The sequence below is a fragment of the Bos grunniens genome, chromosome 5, assembly GCF_055505025.1.
Source record: "Bos grunniens cultivar Pamir isolate PY7600 chromosome 5, Bosgru_T2T1.0, whole genome shotgun sequence".
Classification (NCBI taxonomy): Eukaryota; Metazoa; Chordata; class Mammalia; order Artiodactyla; family Bovidae; genus Bos; species Bos grunniens.
The window spans coordinates 49,819,759-49,845,875 of record NC_141169.1 but is presented as its reverse complement, the minus strand read 5'-3'; the positions used below and the strand labels follow the sequence as shown (position 1 = coordinate 49,845,875).

Here is a 26,117-nt window from a genome sequence, read left to right as displayed (position 1 = left end):
AGGGAAGAACACTAAAGACCTAGGAATTTCTGAAGCATAAGTTGGCAAATTATGGCTGGTCGGCCAAATCTAGTCTGCCAACTGTTCTGGATGGCTGGTAAGCTAAGAATTTTATTCCAAACCTTAAAAAATATAAATACTAAAAAAAAAAAAAAAAAAACCAAACCAAACAAAATCAAATACACTTGAATTAAAAAAAAAAAAATCAAAAGAGGATTATTTTTGTGACAGTTTGCCTGAAATTTAAACTTCAGTGATGGTGAAGCACTACTGAAACACAGCCACACTCCCTGGTTTCTGCAGGCCTGTGGCTGCTTTCCAGCGACAATGACACAACTGAATAGTCACTACACAGACATATGGCCTGCGAAAGCCTAAAATATTTACTCTTAGTCCTTTACAGGAAAAGGCAATATAGCTAAAGCCACAGGGCTCATCTGCTGAGCTACTGACTGCATAGACTGAATGGTCTAGCCAGCCTTGTGGCTAAGAGCCCAAATCAGGCTATAAGCTCTCAGTCTATCACTTCAGCTCTCCTGCTGATGGAGTCCATTTTTGCTACTTTATTTATGTTTACTTTTTGACCATGCCACATGGCATGTGGGATCTTAGTTCCTTGACCAGGGATTGAACCTGCACCCCCTGAATTGGAAGCTCGGAGTCTTAACCATTGGACCACCAGGGAATTGCCCTTAAGACTACATTTGGACTCAATTTATCTGATGAGATGAATTAAGTGAAGAGATCACAGAGTCATCCCATTTTATCTTGACAAGGCTTAATACTGTCCATTTAACGCGGTACCTCTAAGAATAATTCTTTGTATTTTGAAGAATTTCTAATTTTGTGTATGTTAGAAGATCTTCAATATGAAAAGTAGTGTATGTTCTCTTTATGACCTGTAGCCATAAACCACCACATTTATTACTCACGATTCTTTTCAAACTGACTCATTTTTCATCAAACCCACAAAGCTGCAAATTCCCCCAATTATTACAGGCAGGGAGAGAATTAACAAAGTTCAGATCAGATATTAAAAGCTCTAGCAACCACGGATAAAGTACATAAGAAAACACACATGTTCTCTTTGTCCTGAATCCCACTTTTACTTTAAAAGATAATCTCAAACACTCTCAAACACATTATTTTCATTAAGCCTGAACTCTGACTAAATGCTAAGGCCAGTGTGGTGGACACAAGGCCCTGAAGTCTGGCCTGGGCAGGTCACAGTGAGGCCTCCCTTCATCCCAGGCCTTCAAGGCCAGCATGCCAACCACTCAGGCACATACTTCAATGGCCTGAATGTCTCAGGCTTGGGTGCTCTTCCTTCGTCACTTATCTCCCCACAATCTGTTTCCAAAAAATGGGTTAAGTTGTTATTATTCAGGAATGAAGCTCAAAGGAAAAAATTCTTCACTCTGGTCCTGATAAAGGAGAACTGGAAACAAAGATACCATGACAGCCATGTGACAAGCAGAATTCTTGAGGAAGAAAGGGAAGATGTCTCAGACCACAGTGGTCTGAGACTATTTTAAAATAAATGCTCCAGAGACTGTTTGAAGAAAGAATAACCACCATGTCCAAATCCTGTAAATTACATTCATGTAAATAAGTTCCTATTTAACAGGTAGATTAAGAGAAATGCCAGATACCTGAAAACCCTTTAACATGACTTGAATGGATACTAATTAAAAAAAAAATTAACATGAATTATATACATTCACATTTCAGGAGCTGTTATTAAAAAACAAAAGGGAATAACTAGATCATTCAACATACCTCATTTAAGTATTTCCCTGCAAAAAAGGTCTGATAACCACACATTGATCTGAGAATTGCTGGGAAAGTATTCGGTTCTTGGATCTTCTGCCAGGACTTACTACTGCAGTTTCCCTCCAGAGTGTTGTTAACCACGTGATGATTGTGTGGGTACTTCCCTGTCAGGATGCTGGCTCGGCTTGGGCAGCAGAGAGCACTTGGCACATACTACAAAGGGAAGAGAAGCAACAGAGACCGAGTTACACAAGACAGATGGATTTCGCATCATTTCTAATCAGAATAAAGAAAGCTGCTCAATTCCCCTAACTTCAAATCTCTAGTTTCCCGTGGAATTGGGATTTTCTTTATACATGACACACTTCAGAGCTGCTTTAAGTTCTCTAGTGGAGACAGGAAACAGAACAACCAAGAGAACACACCTCTTTTTCCGCTAGTTTCTTTTTACAGGATAACCTGAAGTTGTTCTAATCTCATTGGCCAAATTAATTTTACGTACAAGGAACACAGCATGCTGGGAGCGAGGTCCTGAACAAACATGAAGGATACTCCTCCAATCTAGGGCAGCTGAGAAGTAGGGAGTCATTTTCAGGCTGATCTGGAGTTTTGTAGATTACCTGCATCACTTTAATACACTGGACACAGATTTTTTTTTTCCCTACTCTAATTATGTATCCACTAGCTCCTATCATCAACAGAATTACCCTATTTGACCTAGTAATATTTGTCTAGGTCCTAACACTCATTACCTATCCATTTTACAGAAGGGTAATAGTAGCTTATACTCACACCAGCAGGGCAGGAATGCTCATTTTGCTCATTTGAGCACACCCTTGCCAGAATTACGTATCATCCCTTTGAAATAATTCACATGTCTCTGGCCTTTCAAATTGGAATTGGCGTTCTTAAATACTGGTGAGGATGAACATTCTCCACATGCATACTGATCAATTATGTTCATGTGAATGGTCTGTTCACGTGCTTTGCACATTTTCCCCTCCTGTTATACATTTTTTTTTTTTTTTAGACTTCCCTAGTGGCTCAGACAGTAAAGTGTCTATCTGCCTACAATGCAGGAGACCTGGGTTCAATCCCTGGATCGGGAAGATCTCCTGGAGAAGGAAATGGCAACCCACTCCAGTACTCTTGCCTGGAAAATCCCATGGATGCAAGAGCCTGGTAGGCTACAATCCATGGGGTCTCAAAGAGTCAGACACAATTGAGCAACTTCACTCACTCACTACATAAGCTTTAAGGAAGGATTCAATAATGCTACAAATACTTCCAAGTTTTTACTTTTGCTTTTTAATTTGGTTGGATGTTTGACCTTTGTAATTGTCACACTGGCAACTCTTTTAATTCTTCTCCTTTTTTATTTCCTGATCTATTTTTTGGCCAGTGCTATGCTGTTAACTGGATCTTCATATTACATTTCAGGGTCTGGTAGAGATATCTCTTTAAAATTTTTACCTTGATTATTCTAACCTACTTATTATTCCAGATAACTCTGGAATCACTAAATTCAGCCTAAAAAGAATCCCATTGGGATTCTGACTAGAAGAAGCATTTTATAATGTGTCTCCCTGCAGAAATGATGTGTATAACTATGCATGAAGTACTTTGCTGCTGTGTCACTTCAGTCGTGTCCGACTCTGTGCAACCCCATAGACGGCAGCCCACCAGGCTCCCCTGTCCCTGGGATTCTCCAGGCAAGAACACTGGAGTGGGTTGCCATTTCCTTCTCCAATGCATGAAAATGAAAAGTGAAAGTGAAGTCGCTCAGTCGTGTCTGACTCTTAGTGACCCCATGGACTGCAGCCCACCAGGCTCCTCCGTCCACAGGATTTTCCAGGCAAGAGTACTGGAGTGGGGTGCCATTGCCTTCTCCGTGAAGTACTTTATCACTCACCAAATATTCTAACTGCATTTATAGGTCTTAACCATTACTGGACACCACTAGCTATTCCTAGAGTCTATATTTTCCTGCCTTTAATCAGCGGGATCACCTCTCCCCCAACCTCATCTTTCTCTAACTAGTTACATGGAAGAAAGTTATTTACAGCTTTTCATTTCTAACGTACTAAATTCTATTAATTTAAAAGCTTTCCAACAACTCTCTTATGATTTCTAAGTAGAAACTTCAGACAAGTGGAAATAACAATTTTGGTCTTCACAAGACTTAATGCCAGTGACTAGACAGTTCAGTAGATGATTAAGTGAGAGATACTGGGCTCTTGTTGTCTTCCCTAAGAACAGTACCCTGAGACTTTAATCTTAACTATAAGTTGTGCTATTTGTTTGAAATAGTCATCATGGTATATTTTTCTAATGGTTTAACAAACTATAAGAAAAGGGGTGCCAACATTTCAGATGCTTTTTTTTTTTTTTGGATGTGGACCATTTTTAACGGTCTTTCTTGAATTTGTTAAAATACTGCATTTATGTTTTTGTTTTTTGGCTGCAAGCATGTGGGATCCTAGCTCCCCGAGCAGGAATCAAACTCTCACCCCCTCAATGTTGGAAAGCAAAGTCCCAGCCACTGGACCACCAGGGAAGTCCCTCAGAGGACTTTTAAACACCTACTGAGACAACCATCTAATTTTCCTTCTTTTAACCACTGCTGGTGGACGATATAACAACCACCATTACGCAGTGGTACTTACTACAAGTCAGGCATTGATATAAATGCTTGCTTTACCTGTAACAATCCATTTAACCTCTGAGATAGGCTTTAGTATTCCTATTTACAAATGGGGGAATCAAAGGCAAAAAAGCTTAACAACTTGCTCAAGGAAGCACAGCTAGAAAAGAGACAGCAAGAACATTCAAAACACGGTGGTCTGGTTCCAGAGTCTGTGCTCTTCACCGCAACACTGTGCTGCTCCTTCAAAGGATTTCCTGACACTACACTATGCTACCACTGACTTGGTTATGAGCATGGTTCCTGAATTTGATTTGTTAGTATTTTGTTTTGGATTTTTGCATTTATGTTTATATATGAACATATACACATGTATTAATATTATGTATATGCATGCACACACATATGCATAGTTGTTACATTTGTTCTGTTTTGTTGGTATTATCTTTGCTAGGTTTGACTAAAAGGGTTAACTGGGCTTTGTAAAGTAGCCTACAGGCTTTTACCATGGAACACTTTACAGAGTACAAACGATACCCAATTCTTACAATCCGTTTTCAAACCTCCAATGATGAAGGTTTAAATAAACTTCTCTAGTTCTGAGCTGCAGATCAGAATGGCTTACAAGATACCTGCCATAAATCTTCAATAGTTAAGTAGTAATATTTCAATTAAAAGAACTTACATCACATTAAATAGAATCCTTCCTTCAGATCAGGCATTTAACTAGAAGAAAAGCCATAAAAATTACAGTAGACTACTCAAAAGAGTGTTTCTTCTTAGAATATAAACACAGAGTTTAACAAAATTAAATCAGCTTCAAAACTTACAGCACTGGAGAAAGTCATTCCCATTTCTCCAATGAGAGCCTTGGTTTTCTTCAGTGGTGTCTGTAAAATAAATAAATATTCATCAAACAATTTCTTCCAATAAACTAAAGCACACAAGACAAAATTTGTGTTTTTTGATTACTCTCAACCTTTTATTCCCAAATGATCAGCTCCATCTGACACTAAGAAACAGCTGAGAGTCCCATGTGATTCAAGAGATGAACCCAGCAAGTTTGATTTCAGTCAGTTAGTGAAAGTGAAGTTGCTCAGTTGTGTCCGACCCTCAGCGATTCCATGGACTGCAGCCTTCCAGTTATGTCCTGTGCAAAAGTTCAGGTAGTTAGAATGCTTGCAGGAAGGGAAAGTTCACAGCTGATGGCATTATTCTAGCAACGCTGATTTCAATGTAATGAGATCTTGATGCCCTTCTTTCATTTATCACCAGTCCCCTTACAAAAAGATGGGGCATATCTACCTCCAATAATTCATCTTTACAAGCAGAATGTGGAAAATGATATGAAAGGAGCCTTTCACCCCTTAAACAGAAATAAAATAACACTTAGGTTCTAAAAGTTAGACAAGGCCCCCAAACTGACTCAAATATCAGTCACTTGGCAGTACAGGCCATGCACACTTTCTGAGTATAAGCTCATGGCCCTCTGCACCAGACCAACCACCACCTCAGGTAAAACTTGAGCCAAAGGGCAAACAGATCTACACAGAACCTCATCAAGCCAAAGAATAGTCAGAAATTAGTTTATATCCTTGCTTTTTATCTTTTGCTCAAAATTTAAGATCCTGACAAGTATAGAAAACAACTAGTTTCCAATCCTATGGTGAGGACAGAAAGCATGATGTTGGTCATTTAGATACAAATAATAGTAATAAATACTAATAATCTTTATTCAGATTCCAGACAGCAAGAAAGGACAATCTGAAGAAGCTCATTTTAGCTGTATTATGAGAGTCGGTTCATGATGATTCTGAAGTGCCTTTGAAAGCTGAGACCATACTGAACAGTTTTAAGTGTATTTTGTTGTGTAAAAATTCCTTACAGACTAATAACCCAAATACACAATTATATTAATAATAGGGTCATTCTCACTGTATCAAAGTTACCACCATTGTTTTATACAGATGTTAGAAAACCTAAAGATCCATTAGCTTGACAATTTTCATTTATTCAAGAACTCTGAAAAAGCATTTGAGAAAACTCAACATCAATTTAAGATAAAAATTCTCAAAGTAGATAGACAAGGAATGTGCCTCAACATAATAAAGGTCGTATGTAACAAGTTCATAGCTAACATCCTACTCAGCAGTGAAAAAAGTGAGTCTTTCTTCTAGGATCAGGAACAAGACAAGGATACCCACTCTCGCCAATTTTATTCAACATAGTTTCAGAAGTCCTAACCACTGCAATCAGAAAAGAATAAGAAAAGAAATTCAAATTGCAAAGGAAGTAGTAAAACCGTCACTGTCTGAAGACGACATGATACTATGCACAGAAAATTCAAAGACATCACCAAAAAACACTAGAGCTCAATGAATCTGGTAAAGTTGCAGGGCACAACAGTAACATTCAGTTAATAAAATTAATACGGTGTTGCATTTCTGTACACTAACAATGAATTATCAAAAAGAGAAATTAAGGAAACAATCTCATTTATAATCACATCAAAAAGAATAAAATACCTAGGAATAAACCTACTGAAGGAAGTCAAAGACCTACACTCACAAAATTGTAAGATAGTGATGAAAGAAACTGAAGAAGACACAAACGGATAGAAAGATACACCTGACTGATGGATCAGAAAAATTAATATTGTTAAAATGACCAAACTACCCAAGGCAATCTACAGATTCAATGCAATTTCTGTCAAAATACCAATGCCATTTTTCACAATACTAGAACAAACAATTTTTCAATTTGTATGAAAACACAGAAAACCCTGTATAGCCAAAATAACCTTGAGTAAAGAGAATGGAGCTGGAGGTACCATGCTCTTTTGATTCAGACTATACTACAAAGTTACAGTAATCAAAATAATGATATTGGCACAAAAACAGTCATGTAGATCAAAGGAACGGAAGAGAGAGACAGAAATAAACCCATGCACTTGTGATCTATTAATATATGACAAAGGAAGCAAGGATACTCAAAGGAGAAAAGACAGTCTCTTCAATAAGTGGTGCTGCCAAAACAGGATGGCTTCATGTAAGAGAATGAAATTAGGACATTTTCTCCCACCATATGCAAAAATAAACTCAAAATGGACTAAAGACCTAGATGTAAGACTGGAAACCATAAAAATCATTAAGGAAAAGAGAGGCAAAATGCTCTCAGACATAAATAGTAGGAATATATTTTTGGATCTGCCTCCTAGGGCAAGAAACAAAATAAAAAACACATGGGACCTAATGAAATTTTAAAGCCTATGCCCAACAAACTATTGACCGAACAGCAACAACAAAAAACCACCTACGGAATGGAAGAAAATAGGGGCAAATGATATGACTGATAAGAGATTAACATTAAATATATAAACAGCTCATATAACCCAGTAGAAAAAAACAAACAAACCCTGATTAAGAAACAAAAGACCAGGGCTTGCCTGGTGGCTCAGCGGTAAAGAATCCACTTGCCAATGCAGGAGACATGGGTTTGATCCCTGATCCAGAGATCCCACATGCCCCGGAGCAACTAAGCCTGCGTTCCACAACTACTGAGCCTGTGTTCTACAGCTGGGACCCACAACTACTGAGCCCACGGGCTGCAACTACAGAAGCCTGTGTGCCCTAAAGACCATGCTCCCCAACAAGAGACGTCCACATACCGCAACTGGTGAGTAGTCCCCGCAAGCCACAACTATAGAAAAGCCCGTGCAGCAATGAAGACCCAGAACAGCAAAAAAATTTAATAAACTTATTTTAAAAAAAGAAACAGATGACCTAAACAGACATTTCTCCAAAGACATACAGATGGCCAGACACATGAAAAAAGATGCTCAACATCATTAATCAGACAAAAGCAAATCAAAACCACAATAAGATACTACCTAACACCTGTCAGAATAGCCATCGTTAAAAAAGACCACAAATAACAAATGCTAACAAGGATGTGGAGAAAAGGGAACCCTTGTACACTGCTGGGGGAAATATAAATTGGCACAGTCGCTGTGGAAATAGAACGGAGGTTCCCCAAAAAACTAAAAATAGGACTACCATATGATCCAGCAATGCTACTCCTGCATATATACCTGCAGAAAACAAAAACATTAATTTGAAAAGATACAGGCACCCTAATGTTCATAGCAGCATTATTTACAACAGCCAAGACATGGAAGCAACCTAAGTCTCCATCAGCAGGTGAATATATAAAGAAGATGTGGTATATATCTACAATGGGATATTACTTAGCCATAAAAAAAGAATGATATTTTGCTATCTGTAACAACCTGGAGGGTACTATGGTTAGTGAAATAAATCAGACAAACACTGTATGTTATCACTTATATGCAGAAGCTAAAAAATAAAACAAACGAATGAATATAACAAAAAAGAAAGGAATTAACAGATACAGAGAACAAAGTAGTGGTTTACCAGTAGGGAGGTGGAGGTGGGAGGGCCAAGACAGGAGTAAAGGATTCAGAGGTCCAAACTACTATGACTGAAATGTATAAAATAAGGTACACAGAAACACTGCACAGCACATGGAAAACAGCCAATGTGGTATAACTATAAATTGAGTATCATCTATAAAAATCTGGAATCATTATGCTGCACACCTGAAACATACTGTAAACCAACATACCTGAACACCAAAAAAAAAAACCACTATAGTAGTCAGAACAGAAATGGTATAAAAACAGAGACACAGATTAATAGAACAGAATAGAGATCCTAGGAATAAATCCACACACTTATGGTCAATTCATTTATGACAAAGGAGTCAAGAATACACAATGGGAAAGGAATATACAATAAATGTTGCTGGGAAAGCTAGAAAGCCTCATGAAAATCAATAAAGCTAGAATACTCTTTCATACCATATGCAAAAACAAACCCAAAATGGTTTAAAGACTTAAATATGACACCATAAAATTCCTAGAAGGAGGAGGCAAAACACTCTGACATAAACTGTAGCAATATTTTCTTATATCAGTCTCTCAAGACAAAAGACATAAAGGCAAAAATAAACAAACGGGACCTAGTCAAACTTACAAGCTTTTGCACAGCAAAGGAAATCATAAAGAAGAACATAACCTATGGACTGAGAGAAAATAGCTGCAAACAGTGGGACCCACAAGGGGTTAATTTCCAAAATATACAAATAGATCAGTATCAAAAAAACAAAACCCCAATCAAAAAGTGCAGAAGACTAACAAGATGTTTCTCCAAAGGAGACATACAGATGGCCAACAGGCACAGGAAAAAATGCTCAGCATTGTTTAATTATTAGAGAAATGTAAATCAAAACTACAGTGAGGTATTACCTCACACCTGTCAGAAAGGCCATCACAAGAAGTCTACAAATAATGCTAGAAAGGGTGAGGAGAAAAGAGAACTTTCCAACAATGCTGGTATGAAAGTAAATTGGCGCAGCCACTATGGAGAAGAGTATGAAGGTTCCTTAAAAAACTAAAAGTATAATTACAACATGATCCAGCAGTCTCACTCCTCAGCATGTATCTGGAAAAGACAGTCTAAAATTTGCAAAGATACATGCACCCCGATGTTCACAGCAGCACTATTTATGACATCCAAGATGTGGAAGCGACCTGAATGTCCATCAATAGATAAAGTAAGATGTGGGGGGGTGTGTGTGTGTGTACACACGCACACATATACACACAGTGGGATATTACTCTGTAATAAAAAGGACGAAGTTTTGAAAATTTACAGCAACATGGACGGACCTAGAGATTATCATAATAAATAAGGACACAGAAAGACATATAATATTATATGATACACTTGTATGTGGGATCTAAAAAAATAATACAAATGAACTTATTTACAAAAACAAAAACAGAGACTCACAAACATAGAAAACAAACTTACGGTTACCAAAGGTGGGGGATGAAGAGATAAATTAGGAGTATGAGATTAACAGATACACATGACTATATATAAAACAGATTAAAAAACAAAGACTTACTATGTACCATGGGGAACTATGGGCTTCCCAAGTAGCACTGTTGGTAAAGAATCTGCCTGCCAAGGAGATGCCAGAGATGTGGGTTCAATCCCTGGGTTGGGAGGATCTCCTGGAGGAGGAAATGGCAGTCCACTCCAGTATTCCTGCCAGTGAACTCCATGGACAGAAGAGCTTGGTAGAACACAGTTCATGTAGTTGCAAAATAGTCAGACACGACTTAATGACTAAACAATAACAATAAGGAACTATATTCACTATCTTACTATAAACTATAATGGAAAGGAATCTGAAAAAGTATATGTATATATACAACTAAATCACTTTGCTGTATACCTGAAACACGATACTGTAAATCAACTACAGCTCAATTAAAGAATAAAAAAAAATCTACAGAGCAAAGGAAACTTACTGAATGGGAGAAAATACTTGATAAAGGATTAATAGGCAAAATATATAAAGAACTGACACAATTCAATAGCAAAAACAATATCCAACTAAAAAATGGGCAGAAGATCTGAATAGATGTTTTTTCCAGAAAAGACATATGAATGGCCATAAGGTACACGAAACAATATTCAATGTTTCTAATTGTCAGGGAAATGCAAATGAAAACCACAATGAGAACCTCCCACCTGTTAAAATGGCTATACTCAAAAAGACAAGGAATTACAAACACAATGAGATAGTACCTCATATCTATTAGAATGGCTATTATTATAAAGACAAGAGATAAAAAGTTATGTGGCAGTCTGGGTGGGAGGGGAGTCTGGGGGAGAACGGATACATGCGTATGCATGGCTGAGTTCCTTCTCTGTTCACCTTAAACTGTAACAACATTGTTAATCAGCTATACCCCAATACAAAAGTAAAAGTTTTTTAAAAATAAAATACATGCACAACTTTAAAAAAATGTGTTGGTAATACAGAAAATAAGGAACCCTTACCAGGCTTCCCTGATGGCTTAGACGGTAAAGAGTCTGCCTGCGGTGCAGGAGACCTGGGTTCGATTCCTGGGTTGGGAAGATCCCCTGGAGAAGGAAATGGCAACCCACTCCAGCATCCTTGCCTGGAAAAGTCCATGGACGAAGAAGCCTGGCAGGCTACAGTCCATGGGGTCCCAAAGAGTTGGACATGACTGAACAAGTCCACTTTCTTTCTTTCTTATGCAATTGTTGATGGAAATATAAACTAGTTCAGCCAGTATGAAAAAATCATATGGAGGTTCCTCAAAAAATGAACAATAGAACCAACCATATGATCCAGCAGTTCCACTTCTGAGTATCTGAAGAAAATGAAAACACTAACTTGAAAAGATACGTGTACCCCCATGCTCACTGCAGCATTACTTACAACAGCCAAGACATGGAGACAACCTCAATGTCCACTGACAGGTGAATGCGTAAAGAGGATATTGTACAATGGAATAATACGCAACCATAAAAAAGAATGAAAATATGCCATCTGCAGTGAATACATAGGGAGGGGAAATAGGAATGCAAAGTGTAAATGGGAAAAGGACTGTGTGAGCTGATTATAGGGAACTTAATAGTCAAATTGGTATTCATTCAAAGCTACCGGAGACTGATTTTACAAGACGACTAAATTGTGCGATTATTACACATTTACTAAACAAAGTGTGCCAGGCACTGATCAGGGCAGTGGTGGACAAAAGATAGAAGGTCCCTGCCCTCATGATCCTTGCACTTAAACAGCAGGGAAACAGACAACTGTTTCAGGCAGTGAAGAGTACCATAAACCTGGACATTGTACTTGAGGCTGATGAGAGCAAAGGGGGAAACTACTTTAGATGGGTGGTCATGAGAGGCCTCTTTCAGGATGTAACTTCAGTACTGACAGTCACATGATGAGTCAGTCATGCAAAGCACGAGAAGATGCTTTCAGGGTGAGTGAACAACAAGTAAAATGCTGCCAGAGAAGGAAAGCAACACCCATGAGGGTGGAACAAAGGCCAGTGTGCTAGAAGTAGCAAATTAAGTAAAGGGAAGAATGCGGTAAAAAGACAAGGACAGAGAGATAGGAGCCAGACGTCAATGCAGGGCTGTATAGTCATTCAGATTTTAGCTTAAGTGAAAGTCGCTCAGTCATGTCCAACTCTTTGAGAACCCATGGACTATACAGTCCATGGAATTTTCCAGGCCAGAATACTGGAGTGGCTAGCCTTTCCCTTCTTCAAGGGATCTTCCCAAACCAGGGATCGAACCCAGGTCTCCCTCACTGCAAGCGGATTCTTTACCAGCTAAGCCACAGGGGAAGCCTAAGAATACTGGAGTGGGTAGCCTATCCCTTCTTCAACGGATCTTCCTGACCCAGCAATCAAACCGGGGTCTCCTCCATTGCAGGCGGATTCTTTACCAATTGAGCTATCAGGGAAGCCCTTTAGTTTAAGTAGCAACGGTGTATTAATAACCATAACCTTTATACTGCTAACAGTAGTACAAGGGATAACCATGCTGTGTGCTTAATCAAACAAGTCCCAAACAGGAACTTGTTTGTACCAAAAATGTGTATGTGAACCCATGCTAACCTGAATGATAAAGTCAGTCCTTAAGATCTAAACACAGATAGAGGCTGGTCAGGTTAAGGCCAAACTACATTCTTTAAAAAACAACCAATCTTACACTTGCATATAACTAATGTGCTGCTTTACTTGTCTGAAGCAAAAAAAAAAAAAACAAAAACACAACGCTAAAGGAGTCATTTACTTTCCTGGGCCCCAAACACAGCTGCTCTGAAACAACATTTAGACCATTCTGATAGTTCTATGGCTAACTTTTAAAAATGAAAGATCACTTTGCCTTAAGCAAAGACATGATGTATTCGTCTCCTTTCCTCACTTCCTTGAGATTTTGACCAAACGGCACTTTTTCTAGAGAGAATGACTTTAAAAAGAGCAACCCGTGCTTCACTGAAGAACAGTATGCCCATCACACCACCACAACAAAACCAATCGTAACAAAACCAAGAAACAGATGAACAGTTCCCTGGGCAAAAACTAAAAATGGAGTTCCACAGATGAAACCTACAACAAAAAAGATGAACTGTTGAAGATGATGCTGCCACATAAAAAACTACTACTTTTTTGGTAGATGATGGCAAGATTCCACATCAAACCACAACCCATACAGGTGCTACAATCCTTTGACCTGAGTTAGTCTGGGGGATTGACACCTGTTTATTTGCCAACTACGGCGGCAATTCATGATCTTTTCTGCAGGGTCGGGGGTCAGAGACTTCCCTCTCTCTGCAGAAATGAAAATAATACACACAAAGTATTGCATGTAAATTAAGGAGTTGCATGACCCCACCTGTGTTCCTCAACGTCACCTGAAAAAATCTCTGATCTATGTATGGTATAAGTGACTATGCTGATATGGGTATGTTGAATGATATCTGGTAAATCAGTATTACCACAGTATTTTAGAATAGGAGAAAAAGCATTTAATCTCAGGGTTCTGAGATTACAAGATGCCAGGATTTGCTCCCAATTATAGCTATGTGAGGCTTCCCTGGTGGCTCAGTGAAGAATCTGCCTGCAAGGCAGGAGACCTGTGTTCGATCCCTGGGTTGGGGAGATCTTCTGGAGAAGAGAAAGGCAATCCACTCCAGTCTTCTTTTCTGGGAAATCCCAGGGACAGAGGAGTCTGATAGGCTACAGTCCAGGGGGTCACAAAGAGTCAGACACAACTGAGTGACTAAAAGCACCAACCACATTGCTATATGAAGTTTGGCCAAGTTACTTAGCCCCTTCTAAATTTAAGTTTCTCATTTTTTAAGGTAAATATAATACCTACAATAGAGGATTCCTGTGATGACTGAAGCACAGGATAAAACACTTCACACTTTGACTAGTTCTAAAAGTGAAAGTCAAAGTCACTGAGTCGAGTTCAACTCTTTGAGACCCCATAGACTATGTGGTCCATGGAATTCTCCAGGCCAGAATACTACAGTGGGTAGCCTTTCCCTTCTCCAGGAGATCTTCCCAATCCAGGTATCTAACCCAGGTCTCCTGCATCGCAGGAGGATTCTTTACCATCTGAGCCACCAGGGAAGTCCAACTAGCTCCAAGTAGGTTCTCAAATGCCATTATTTCTTTGCTCTTCCCCTTCAAGTCTTGTTTGACTATTAGTGGTAGAATATTCTGTAAAAGATTACAGAAGTCAGACTTCTCCAGAAAATTGAGAGTATTAAATTTGACTTTTCCTCCACTTAATTTTGGCTCTTCTCTCCAGCACAAACATCTATAGAAAGAATCTGCTCCTGGTTTAAAGGAGTAAACCTGATTAACACACTAAGGGGAAGAAACCTCAGATACACACAAACCACACTGGGGGTCTATGAGAGCTGAAGAAACTGAATCCTGAATATCTCAGTCAAGTGATGAACTTTGTATTCAACTGAGCTATGAAGACTTGGCCTTTTAATTAAGTCACTAAACCATTATTAATTTTTGATGGAGATGGCTTGATTTTTCTGGCCAAAACACTTCAAAAATATATACAAAAATGTGTTTAAAAAGGAGTTACGTGGGACTTCCTTGGTGGTCCAGTGGCTTAGACTCCATGCTACCAATGCAGGGGGTGTGGGTTCAGCCAAAAAAAAAAACAAAACACTTTCGTTAGGAGGGTAAGTGTGGCAGCTGGAATGGTGGGAAAAAACAAGTAAAATCCAGGAGGGCCATTAAGTCAAGATTCTTCAATGTCAGTGGGACTGGGCAGAAACTAAAAGGCAATGAGGTACACGTGGCAGGTACAAGTATGGAGTTAAAATGCAAGCATCTTAAACATCATTTAGAAAAGACTCTTATACTCTTGAACACAGCTAAAACACACCTACATTTGGATATGCTTACTCTGACTGCCATGTATCACACATTTTCTATTCTACTCTATTCCGTAGGAAAGTAAAAATGCTGGTGGCTACTCACTGAACTCATTTCGTAACTCACTTATGGGTTGAAATCAGCAGTCTGAAGGACACTGAGCTAGAGTGTTCCCACACAGTAAAACTTAGGAACCTCGTGCCTCAAGTGTTTCAAAGCAAAAAGAGAACTGAAAGGAAGAAAGCAATAAAGAACTTGTTTTTAAAAAGATTAAGGGGAATGCCATTCCCAGGATCAGAGCACTAGTCAAGATTTGTCTGTACTGCCACAACCACTCATGTGCCTGAGGCAAGCCACTTTCTGGGCCTCCCGGAGGTAGGGGGTTAGTTGAGTAGATGCTCTTGAAGGTCACAAATAAGAGAACGCGAAGATACTGAAGTAAAATTCACCCTGGCAAAGAATGAAGTCTCGGAAGAACATCCATCTGATACAAAACGGAGTGCTGGCAGTATTTAATGCATCAGCCAGGTGCTCAATTAGGCTAATTGAATCTTCCTGATTCTTGTAAGGCAATGCATTCCCTGAGGAGTTCGACAACCTACCTACCAGAACAGTTCACGTCAGCACTTCTTTTATAAATATTAGGCACAGACATCGTACACAGGGTCAAATGCATAAGTGGCTTAGGTCCCTCACAGAGGGGGCTGGTTTTGTCCTCTAGCCCAAAAGACAATCAAGGCTTGTGTACTCTTAGCCATCATCTGCTACTTATTGGTTCACCCCATCCCTAACTGACGTCCACATGTTTGTCTTGAGACATGAAGCAAACTCCTCAGCGGTACGGTCCAGAATAGAAGCTCTGTGTGGTGCATGCATGTGTGTGGACCCAGAACCGACACGAAAGGAAATAGAGTCCTTCACCTCTATAAGCCTGCGTATGGGCCTGGCGCGGCGAAAGCAAATCAGCTCGGGGTAGAGGTAGCTAGGTGAAGGAGTTTGGGTGGGGAAAAAGGGCCAAAAACCCAAGAGTCAGCCCGGGAGATGGAGGGGCGGGGCAGAAATAAAAAGAAGAGTTACCATGCCACCAAGCACTTCGTCCTGGTCATCAGCAAGAAGCAGCACCACATTGGGCCTCCGAGAGCTCTTCGCCGCCCCGGAGACCCCCAGGCAACCACCTAGCAGGAGCAGCAGCAGCAGCAGCGGCGGCGGCGGCGGTAGCGCGGGGCTCCCGGAGGTCAGGTGGCGAGGGCCGCCTCGCCGGGGCCTATCTGGGGCCAGAGACAGGAGCCGCATGGCGGACAGGGCTCCGGGGGTACCCCGGGCGGAGTGGAGAGATCTGCGGCTGACTGACGAGCAACTGGAAGATAAGGGTGTACAGTAGGGGGCAGGGGCTCAGGTCAGGCGTTTTCTCCCGGGCGGGATCACGTGAATCGGGGGCAGGAGGCGGAGCACGCCGTGCGGTCACGTGACGGGTGATGGGGCGGGGCTTCGGGCGGAAAGGGAGCTGGGCTGGAGCAGCCGGTAGGGAAAGCGGGAAGTGGCCTGGAAGCGGGGAGGAGGATGCCGCCCGGCGGACCCGCCCTTGCTCCCAACTCGGGCAGAAGTTGGGTTCTGGTAGGACCTGTTTCGGAGTGCTTTGCGCAGGGATGAAAATGGGGGAAAGATCGGATAAAAGGAGGAGGGAATCAGTCAATAGGAAGCAATTACAGCATCTGGTCCAGTCACTTCATGGCAAATAGATGGGGAAACAATGGAAACAGTGACAGACTTTATTTTGGGGGCTCCAAAATAACTGCAGACGGTGACTGCAGCCATGAAATTAAAAAATGCTTGCTACTTGGAAGAAAAGCTGTGACCAATCTAGACAGCGTATTAAAAAGCAGAGAAATTACTTTGCCAACAAAGGTCTGTCTAGTCAAAACTATGGTTTTTCCATTGGTCATGTATGGATGTGAGAGTTGGACTAAAAAGAAAGCTGAGTGCCAAAGAATTGATGCTTTTAACTGTGGTGTTGGAGAAGACTCTTGAGAATCCCTTGGACTGCAAGGAGATCCAACCAGTCCATCCAAAAGGAAATCAGTCCAGAATATTCACTGGAAGGACTGATGTTGAAGCTGAAACTCCAATACTTTGGCCACCTGATGCGAAGAACTGACTCATTTGAAAAGACCCTGATGTTGGGAAAGATTGAAGGAGGGAGGAGAAGGAGATGACAGAGGGTGAGAGGGATGGATGGCATCACTGACTGGGTGAGTGGGAGCAAGCTCTTGGAGTTGGTGATGGACAGGGAAGCCTGGTGTGCTGCAGTCCATGGGGTCGCAAAGAGTTGGACACGACTGAGCGACTGAACTAAGAAAAAGGAGGTATATGCCTCCCAGGTAGTGGAAGCTGGTGGGCAAAGTCTGGGTATTACTGTATTTAATCCCTGAGTCAGTGCAGTTCAGTTCAGTCGCTCAGTCGTGTCAGACTCTTTGCGACCCCATGAACCGCAGCACGCCAGGCCTCCCTGTTCATCACCAACTCCGGGAGTCCACCCAAACCCATGTGCCATCGAGTCGATGATGCCATCCAACCATCTCATCCTCTGTCGTCCCCTTCTTACACAGACCACAGCCTTGTCTAACTCATTGAAACTAAGCCATGCTGTCTGGGGCCACCCAAGATGGCTGGGTCATGGTGGAGAGGTCTGACAGAATGTGGTCCACTGGAGGAGGGAATGGCAAACCACTTCAGTATTCTTGCCTTAAGAACCCCATGAACAGTATGAAAAGGCAAAAAGATAGACTGAAAGATGAACTCCCCAGATTGGTAGGTGCCCAATATGCTACTGGAGATCAGTGGAGCAATAACTCCAGAAAGAATGAAGAGATGGAGCCAAAGCAAAAACAACACCCAGTTGTGAATGGGACTGGTGATGGAAGCAGGGTTCGATGCTGTAAAGAACAATATTGCATAGGAACCTGGAATGTTAGGTCCATAAATCAAGGCAAATTGGAATTGGTCAAACAGGAGATGACAAGAGTAAACATCAACATTCTAGGAATCAGTGAACTAAGATGGACTGGAATGGGTGAATTTAACTCAGATAACCATTATATCTATTACTGTGGGCAGGAATCCCTTAGAAGAAATGGGAGTAGCCATCATGGTCAACAAAAGAGTCCGAAATGCAGTACTTGGTTGCAATCTCAAAAACGACAGAAAAATCTCTGTTCGTTTCCAAGGCAAACCATTCAGTATCACGGTAATCCAAGTCTATGCTCCAACCCAGTAACGCTGAAGAAGCTGAACTTGAATCCTTGGGTCAACAAACGCTTATTGAAAGCTCTTATATGTAAAATTGCTTTTAATATTTCCTGCAACTCATTTTAACTGTAAACCTGACTATACTATTCCTCAGCTGATACCGTGATTTCAAACCAACAGTTTCAGGATATTTTGGCAGCCTAAATATCCTTTGATGGATTTTGGAATATTTACCCTAACATTCAATTGGTGAGTTTATGAAAGACCTCTTAGATGAAGTTGGAGGCTGTGTAATTAAGCAAAAATCAATACACTGCTTTATGGTTACCCAACCAAATATTAAGTAAACTTTGGGGGGAAATTCTATGAACCTAAGACTCCAGATAGTTCTGTGATAGCTCTAGAACAGCTGCTACTCTGCCCAAGTCTAGGAAACAGAACTATCTGTGGCCTTGGAGGGTATATGTTTAGTGAGATAAGTCATACTGAGAAAGACAGATACTGTGTGGTATCATTTATATGTGGAATCTAAAAAAGAAAACAAACTAGTGAATATAACAATAGCAAAAGAAATATCCCTGGCAAGGTGAACAAGCCTTATCAACTGAGAATAGCAGGCTGTCGCTTCTGTTTCCTAACAGATAAAGTGTATTTTTTCTAAGCTGAGCCCTCTGACTGGAAGTCTTCAAACTTGTGGAAGCTCTGTGGTAGTATAAGGTAAAAATAATTATGGAAGTGCTTAGGAATGTCATACATACAATCAGGCTTATGCAAAAGGTAATGTCCTTTATTTTATTACTATTTTTAAAAAGTACAGAAGACAAGAGAATCTTTTAAAAATGAAGTAGAATATATAAAACATAACTAGGAAGGACCTACCATATAATATAGGAAACTCTTACTCAATACTCTGTAATGACCTATATGGGAAAAGAATCTAAAAAAGAGTGGATTTAACATATGCATAACTGATTCACTTTGCTGTATAGCAGAAACTAACACAACATTTTAAATCAGTCAGACACAACTGAGCAACTTCACTTTCACTTTTCACTTTCATGCACTGGAGGAGGAAATGGCAACCCACTCCAGTGTTCTTGCCTGGAGAATCCCAGGGATGGGGGAGCCTGGTGGGCTGCCGTCTATGGGATCGCACAGAGTCAGACATGACTGAAGCGACTTAGCAGCAGCAGCAGCATACTCCAAAAAAGTTTTTTTAAAGTGCTGTGAAAAAAGAGAATGCAGTAGGTTTCCACTGCAAGAGAGAATTGTGTTGGGAATCTGGTCAGACTACTCCCCAGATGGCCAGTGTAGTGTGTTACAGCCTCAAGCTTGGCTAATTTGCACCCTGATGGAAAAACTAACCCTTATGTATTCAGATTTCAAGGCTTCCAGTAAGACTTTCTGCGCAAATAAAAATAATCTATCTGCACCAATGCTCCAAATTGTAAAATTTTATCACTGTTTTTGTTTTGAAAGTAGATTGTAAATTATTTGAGGCCAGAGATTGTATAATTAGACACGAGCTTTGTTCCAAATGTTAGGCTCATGCTGAAGACACACTCCCTCTTTCATGGAATTTGCAATTTAGTGGCAGAGAAATTTGGGGCTTGCCAGGTGGTTCAGTGGTAAAGAATCCACCTTGCTAAGGCAGGAGACACGGGAGACTCGGATTTGATCCCTGGGTCGGGAAGATCCCCTGGAGAAGGAAATGGCAACTCACTGCAGTATTCTTACTAGGAAAATCCCACGGACAGAGGAGTCTGTAGGGCTACAGTCCATAGGGTCATGACGAGTTGGATATGACTGAGCATGCACATACAGGAGAGAAACACACAGTGTAACAATCTTAAAAGTATATAATTGCAAATAGGGACACATGCTATGAAGGAAAAGTAGAATGTGATGAGCATTTAAGGGGGTAGTTCAGTTCAGTTGTCACTCAGTCGTGTCTGACTCTGCAGCCCCATGGACTGCAGCACACCAGGCTTCGCTGTCTGTCACCAACTCCAGGAGCTTGCTCACACTCATGTCCATTGAGTCGGTGATGCCATCCAACCATCTCATCCTCTGTTGTCCCCTTCACCTCCTGCCTTCAGTCTTTTCCAGCATCAGGGTCTTTTCATATGAGTCAGTTCTTCACATCAGGTGGCCAAAGTATTGGAGCTTCAGCTTGAGCATTAGTCCTTCCAATGAATATTCAGGACTGATTTCCTTTAGGATTGACTGGTTTGATCTCCTTCTAGTCCAAGGGACTTTCAAGAGTCTTCTCCAAGACCACACTTCAAAAGCATCAATTCTTTGGCACTCAGCTTGCTTTATTGTCCAACTCTCACATCCATACATGACTACTGGAAAAACCATAGCTTTGACTAGACGGACCTTTGTTAGCAAAGTAATATCTCTGCTTTTTAATACTCTGTCTAGGTTGGTCATAGCTTTTCTTCCAAGGAGCAAGCATCTTTTTATTTCATGTCTGCAGTCACCGTCTGCAGTGATTTTGGAGCCCCCCCAAAATAAAGTCTGTCACTGTTTCTATTGTTTCCCCACCTATTTGCCATGAAATGATGGGAGCATATGCCGTGATCTTAATTTTTTGAATGGAGTTTTACTGATCTAAGATATCCTGAGGAAGTAACTTTGAATGACAGTCTGAAGTTTAAAGAAGGTAATATGTTAATAGAATAGTTGGTGGTAGAATGCCTCCTAGGCTTCCCAGGTAGTGGTGGTAGTGGTAAAGAATCTGGCTGCCAATGCAGGAGGCAAAAGAAATGTTATTTGATCCCTGGATTGGGAAGATCCCCTGGAGGAGGAAATGGCAACCTGGTCCAGTATTCTTGCCTGAAAAATTCCATGGACAGAGGAGCCTTGTGGGCTACAGTCCATGGTGTTTCAAAGAGTCGGACTCGAATGAGTGAGGGTGCACACACACACACACACACACACACATGCACACAGAGAAAGTTTCCTAGACATGGACTTCAGCATGTGCAAAGGCTCTAAGGATGTGCATTCAAATAACTTAAAGAAGCCAGCATGGTTGCAGCTGAGGCAGAGAGGAGAGGGAGAGGTAGGCAGGGTCCAGACCCTATGTTAAAGATTTTGGTCTTTAGCCTAAGGCTAAAGGGAAATCACTGGAAGAGTAGAGGAGAAAAATAGTCATACATACATTTTTATAAGATCCTTTTGGCTGTGGTATGGTGTACAGACTAGAAGAGGACAAGAATGCATAAAGGTAAATCAGTTAGATGGAGAAGATGATGATGACAGAGGCAAAAACAGATTTTATATGACCTGAAGCTTATATACAATTTGGGGGCTCCTTAAGCAAAAGAATAGCAATTATAAATACAAAAGTTAGTATTTAGACTGAGAAAATAAATAAAGGGACTTCCCTGTCGCTCAGACAATAAAGAATCTGCCTGCAATATAGGAGCCCCAGGTTTGATCCCTGGGTTGGGAAGATCCTCTGGAGAAGGGAATGGCAATCCACTTCAGTATTCTTGCCTGGAGAATCCCATGGACAGAGGCTGGCGGCCTACAGTGTGTCCCCTCGTGGGGTCACAAAGAGTCAGACACAACTGAGCAACTAACACCAGACTGAGAAAAGAAATTGTAATATTATAAATTACTAAAAGTTGAAAAATATTATGAATAATGCAAAAATTTTAAATAATGAAATATTTTATTAGTTAACTGTCAGACATTTCTCTCCAAGCTTTCCCCCCAATTTTTATGGAGTCTTTAAGTGACTCTTCATATGACAACGGTTTGTAATATTTTCTATAGAGATAATACAAAGATAATTTATTTTTTCTCTAGCATGGTTATCAGTATTTGTTTTTCATTAATACCTCAGACAAAATCTTTTCATCTTCGTAGTTCGTTGTTTGTGTGCGTGTGTGTATGTGTGTATGAAATTTCAGAAGTTCCATCAAATATTTTACATGAGCATTTCAAATTTTCTTGCACAGTTACTAATCTTAGATATTCTTTGAATTGACAGCACTAATTTAGTGATCAGTGCACTCATTGTAATCACCTATTTTGAGTTTAGATCATCTTCATTGATATTAGTTTGAGGTCAAATCAGAAAAAAATTTAAATATTTTAAAATGAATTTATATGATTCACTTCTCCTTACCAATTGATTATCAAATGATTCAAGAGCCTATTTATTTGCAGTTTGTCTCTTCCTCTTAATGAGTTACTGTCTTTGTTACGATCTGAAAACAAATTATCACTACTCACTTGTCAGTGTCAAAATAATTTTGCTTGATTTTCTCACTCATCTTTATCACTTTGATTTCATATTCATTAATTTTTAATCTCAATTTTATCTCAATGCTTTAAATCAATAAATCTAAGGATGATGAAAGAAGGTACCTACTATTATATACGTCCACATCAGGAGTCTATAATTTATCAGTTGTTTCATTGAAGCATTCCAAAATATCTTTCTAAAATTGCAATTAAAATTGAGTTTTACCAATGGGTTGAATAATGTTATTACATCTCCTGGGTATTCTGGTTTGTCTTTTATCATTGCAAATACACTTTAGAGTCCATTTTCGTTGAGTCTTATGTTGTAAGGGTTGAAAACCTTTGTAAATCACAGACCTTTTACTATACTTAGACTCTTCAAAGAAAAATTCCCAATGGTATATGTGTTTAAAATATTCCATATAGTAGTTGAACCTGAAAATAAAATACACAGCTGTTTCACATTATTGAAGTAGTTAACAATGTCAAGTACTTTGAAGGCAGCCTTTCCTTTCACAAAAATAAGCTAATGAGTTTTGCATGGCTCCTATTCTGTAAAGTTGTATTTAAAGAGCCTGCAGCCTTTTGGCTTAATCGTGGTAATAGCTGTGCTGACATATGACTGATTGTAAATGTTGCTCAATTGCATGTTAAAATAGCCCAAATCTTGTCCCACTTTGAAGTTTCATAAATGTTTTCAGTTGGCTAAAAAAATTAAAAATTATTAACAGGGTTTCCTATTAGAAGCAACCCCATGGACTGTAGCCTACCAAGCTCCTCTGTCCATGGGATTTTCCAGGCAATAGTCCTAGAATGGATTGCCATTTCCTTCTCCAGGGGATCTTCCCAACCCAGGGATCGAACCCGGGTCTCCCGCATTGTAGACAGACGCTTTACTGTCTGAGCCACCAGGGAAGTCTATTAGAAGAGTAGTGCACAATAATTGACAACTGATCAGTATTTGTCACATCCTGAACAGAATATGTAATATTATTTGGTGTCTGGTTATGAACTTGACTTACCACTTTTAAAAAACAAAATTATTTATTTATTTTTGCTGTTAGCTCTTAGTTGTGGCACATAGGCTTCATTGCCCCACGGCAAGTGGGTTCCTAGATCCCCCAACAGGTATTCAACCCTTGTCCCCTGCATTGGAGGGTAGAAGTTTCTTTTTTTTTTAAATAACTTTATTTACTTATTTATTTATTGGCTGTGCTGGGTCTTCGGTGCCACGTGGGCTTTTCTCTAGTTGTGGTGAGTGGGGGGCTACTTTCTAGTTGCTGTGTGGTGGCTTTTCATTGCAGTGACTTCTCTTTTTGCTGAGCACAGGCTTTAGGGTGTGTGGGCCTCAGTAGCTGCAGCTCAATGGCTCAGTAGTTGTGATTCCCAGGCTCTAAAGCACAGGCTTAATACCTGTGGCACATGGGCTCAGTTGCACGGTGGCATGTGGGAATCTTCCTGAACCAGGGATAGAACCCATGTCTTTCGCATTAGCAGGTAGATTCTTTACTACTGAGCCACCAGGGAAGCCCTGGAAGGCAGTTTCTTAACCACTGGACCACTAGGAAGTCCCATGACTTACCACTTTTAAGAAAGCATTTTCCTATCACTTTAATTAATTTTTCATAAATTATTTTGATAAAAAAGTTATACTTATTCATTTTGTCATTTTCCCCAAGAGTTTAAACCAAAATGTATAAAATCCAGCTACTGAAAAATTACCATAAAATTTTTTAGGTACAACACCATCTTTTATCATAACCTGTTTCACTTTTAATAACCTCAAAATTCTAGCCTCTGGCCATGAAAGAGAAACAGGGCCAGATTAACCCTCCTGCTCTGAACAAGTAGAAAACAGGACAAAATGTATATTTTCACACAATGGACAAGAGTCAGTGCAAGATTGTAATCTATGTGTGAAGGAAAATAAACAATTGCCCCAGTTTTCAATGGGGAGGCACATTCTGAACCAGGGAGCCAGAAAAGGGATAACATGTAGAATAAAGTTGAATTGAAAGGAGAAAGGTTCAGTTGAGGGGGGCTGAAATAGCTAGAATTTGGGGCAACGTTCCAAAGAGGAGGAAGCTATGTAGGTGCTGCTGCTGCTAAGTTGCTTCAGTCATGTCCGACTCTTAGCAACCCCATAGACGGCAGCCCACCAGGCTCCCCTGTCCCTGGGATTCTCCAGGCAAGAACACTGGAGTGGGTTGCCATTTCCTTCTCCAATGCATGAAAGTGAAAAGTGAAAGGGAAGTCACTCAGTCGTGTCTGACTCTTAGTGACCCCATGGACTGCAGCCCACCAGGCTCCTCCATTCATGGGATTTTCCAGGCAAGAGTACTGGAGTGGGGTGCCATTGCCTTCTCCATATGTAGGTGCAAAGATATATAAATCTGCAAAGATATCCTTGTGAGACTTTGTTGAACACTAAGATGTGCATGCCTTGGGTGAAGGCAGTACAACCTAAGGCAATGAATGACCAGGGAGATGTAATAATTCTGAGAGGAGTTGGAAATGTTTGCAATCCAACCATCCAGAAGGGAAAGTCTTTCTTGATCACAAGGAGCATTCAGTGGAGAACACAGAAAGGTTACACTTTTGTAACAGAGCTAAACTATCATGAATGAAAAAGTACTGTATGCCTACAATAAGGAAGTTAGAATACAAGTCTCAAAATACCAATCTGATCTGCAAGAAACAACTTGCATGCCAACACAAGGCCCCATACTCTTTAAGGGAAGGCTACAAAATCTAGACACAAAATATAAAATTTACAATGGCCTAGATCCAATAAAAAATAACTACTACACAGGGCCCCTCAAAAGGAGAATGTGACCCATAACCAAAAGAAAAATCAGTTAGTAAAAAGAGATAATAAATTACAAGATGAATAAATTAGCCCATCAGGGTATTAAAACACCTATTATAACCATATGTCATAATAGAGTTTAAACAGATTTGGGCAGCCTGTGGAACATCTATCCATCCATTACATTGATGATATCATGCTGATCAGGTAAGATGAACAAGAGGCAGATAACAGGCTGGAATCTTTCATGTGACACAGCTCTTGAGGATAGGAGAGAGACTCTATGAAAATTCAGGGACTCGGCACTCAGTAAAGGATCTTAAGGGTCCAGGGTTGTGTCAGGACATTGCCTCCAAAGTAAAAACAAATCACTGCTTCTTCCACTTCTTGCTGAAAAAAAAAAAAGGAGGGAAGGCACATTGCTTGGTAGGCCTTTTGGTATTCATACACAACCCATTCTATCTAGGAGTATTACTCTAGCCCGTATGCAGGGTGACAGGAAAGGATACCAGATTTGGGTAGAGGCTGGAGCAGATAGGGCTTCCCAGGTG

At 40.3% G+C, this 26,117-nt stretch overlaps 2 protein-coding genes across 16 annotated transcripts in view; one reads left to right on the top strand and one right to left on the bottom strand.

Moving 5' to 3' along the window:
• Positions 1–16,686, bottom strand: part of GNS (glucosamine (N-acetyl)-6-sulfatase) — a 49,752-nt gene extending 33,066 nt beyond the window's left edge. The window contains exons 1-3 of the mRNA XM_086400204.1: positions 16,326–16,686; positions 5,248–5,307; positions 1,780–1,986 (exon numbers count right to left, since the gene is read on the bottom strand). Coding sequence (XP_086256330.1) covers positions 1,780–1,986; positions 5,248–5,307; positions 16,326–16,541 — 483 coding nt within the window. The 5' untranslated portion in view covers positions 16,542–16,686. The remainder of the gene's footprint in view (positions 1–1,779; positions 1,987–5,247; positions 5,308–16,325) is intronic.
• A 35-nt stretch (positions 16,687–16,721) lies between these two features.
• Positions 16,722–26,117, top strand: part of TBC1D30 (TBC1 domain family member 30) — a 292,159-nt gene continuing 282,763 nt past the window's right edge. For 7 of the 15 annotated variants that reach the window (XR_015163841.1, XR_015163842.1, XR_015163843.1 and 4 more), the window contains exon 1: positions 16,731–16,862. Coding sequence is in view for 3 of the 15 variants with exons in the window: in XM_086400197.1 (XP_086256323.1) it covers positions 16,724–16,862 (139 nt within the window). In the remaining 12 variants the exon portion in view is untranslated. Of the gene's footprint in view, positions 16,863–17,512; positions 18,744–26,117 lie in introns of those variants that run through there. The other 8 variants (XR_015163840.1, XM_086400197.1, XM_086400183.1 and 5 more) reach the window with 4 other exon arrangements.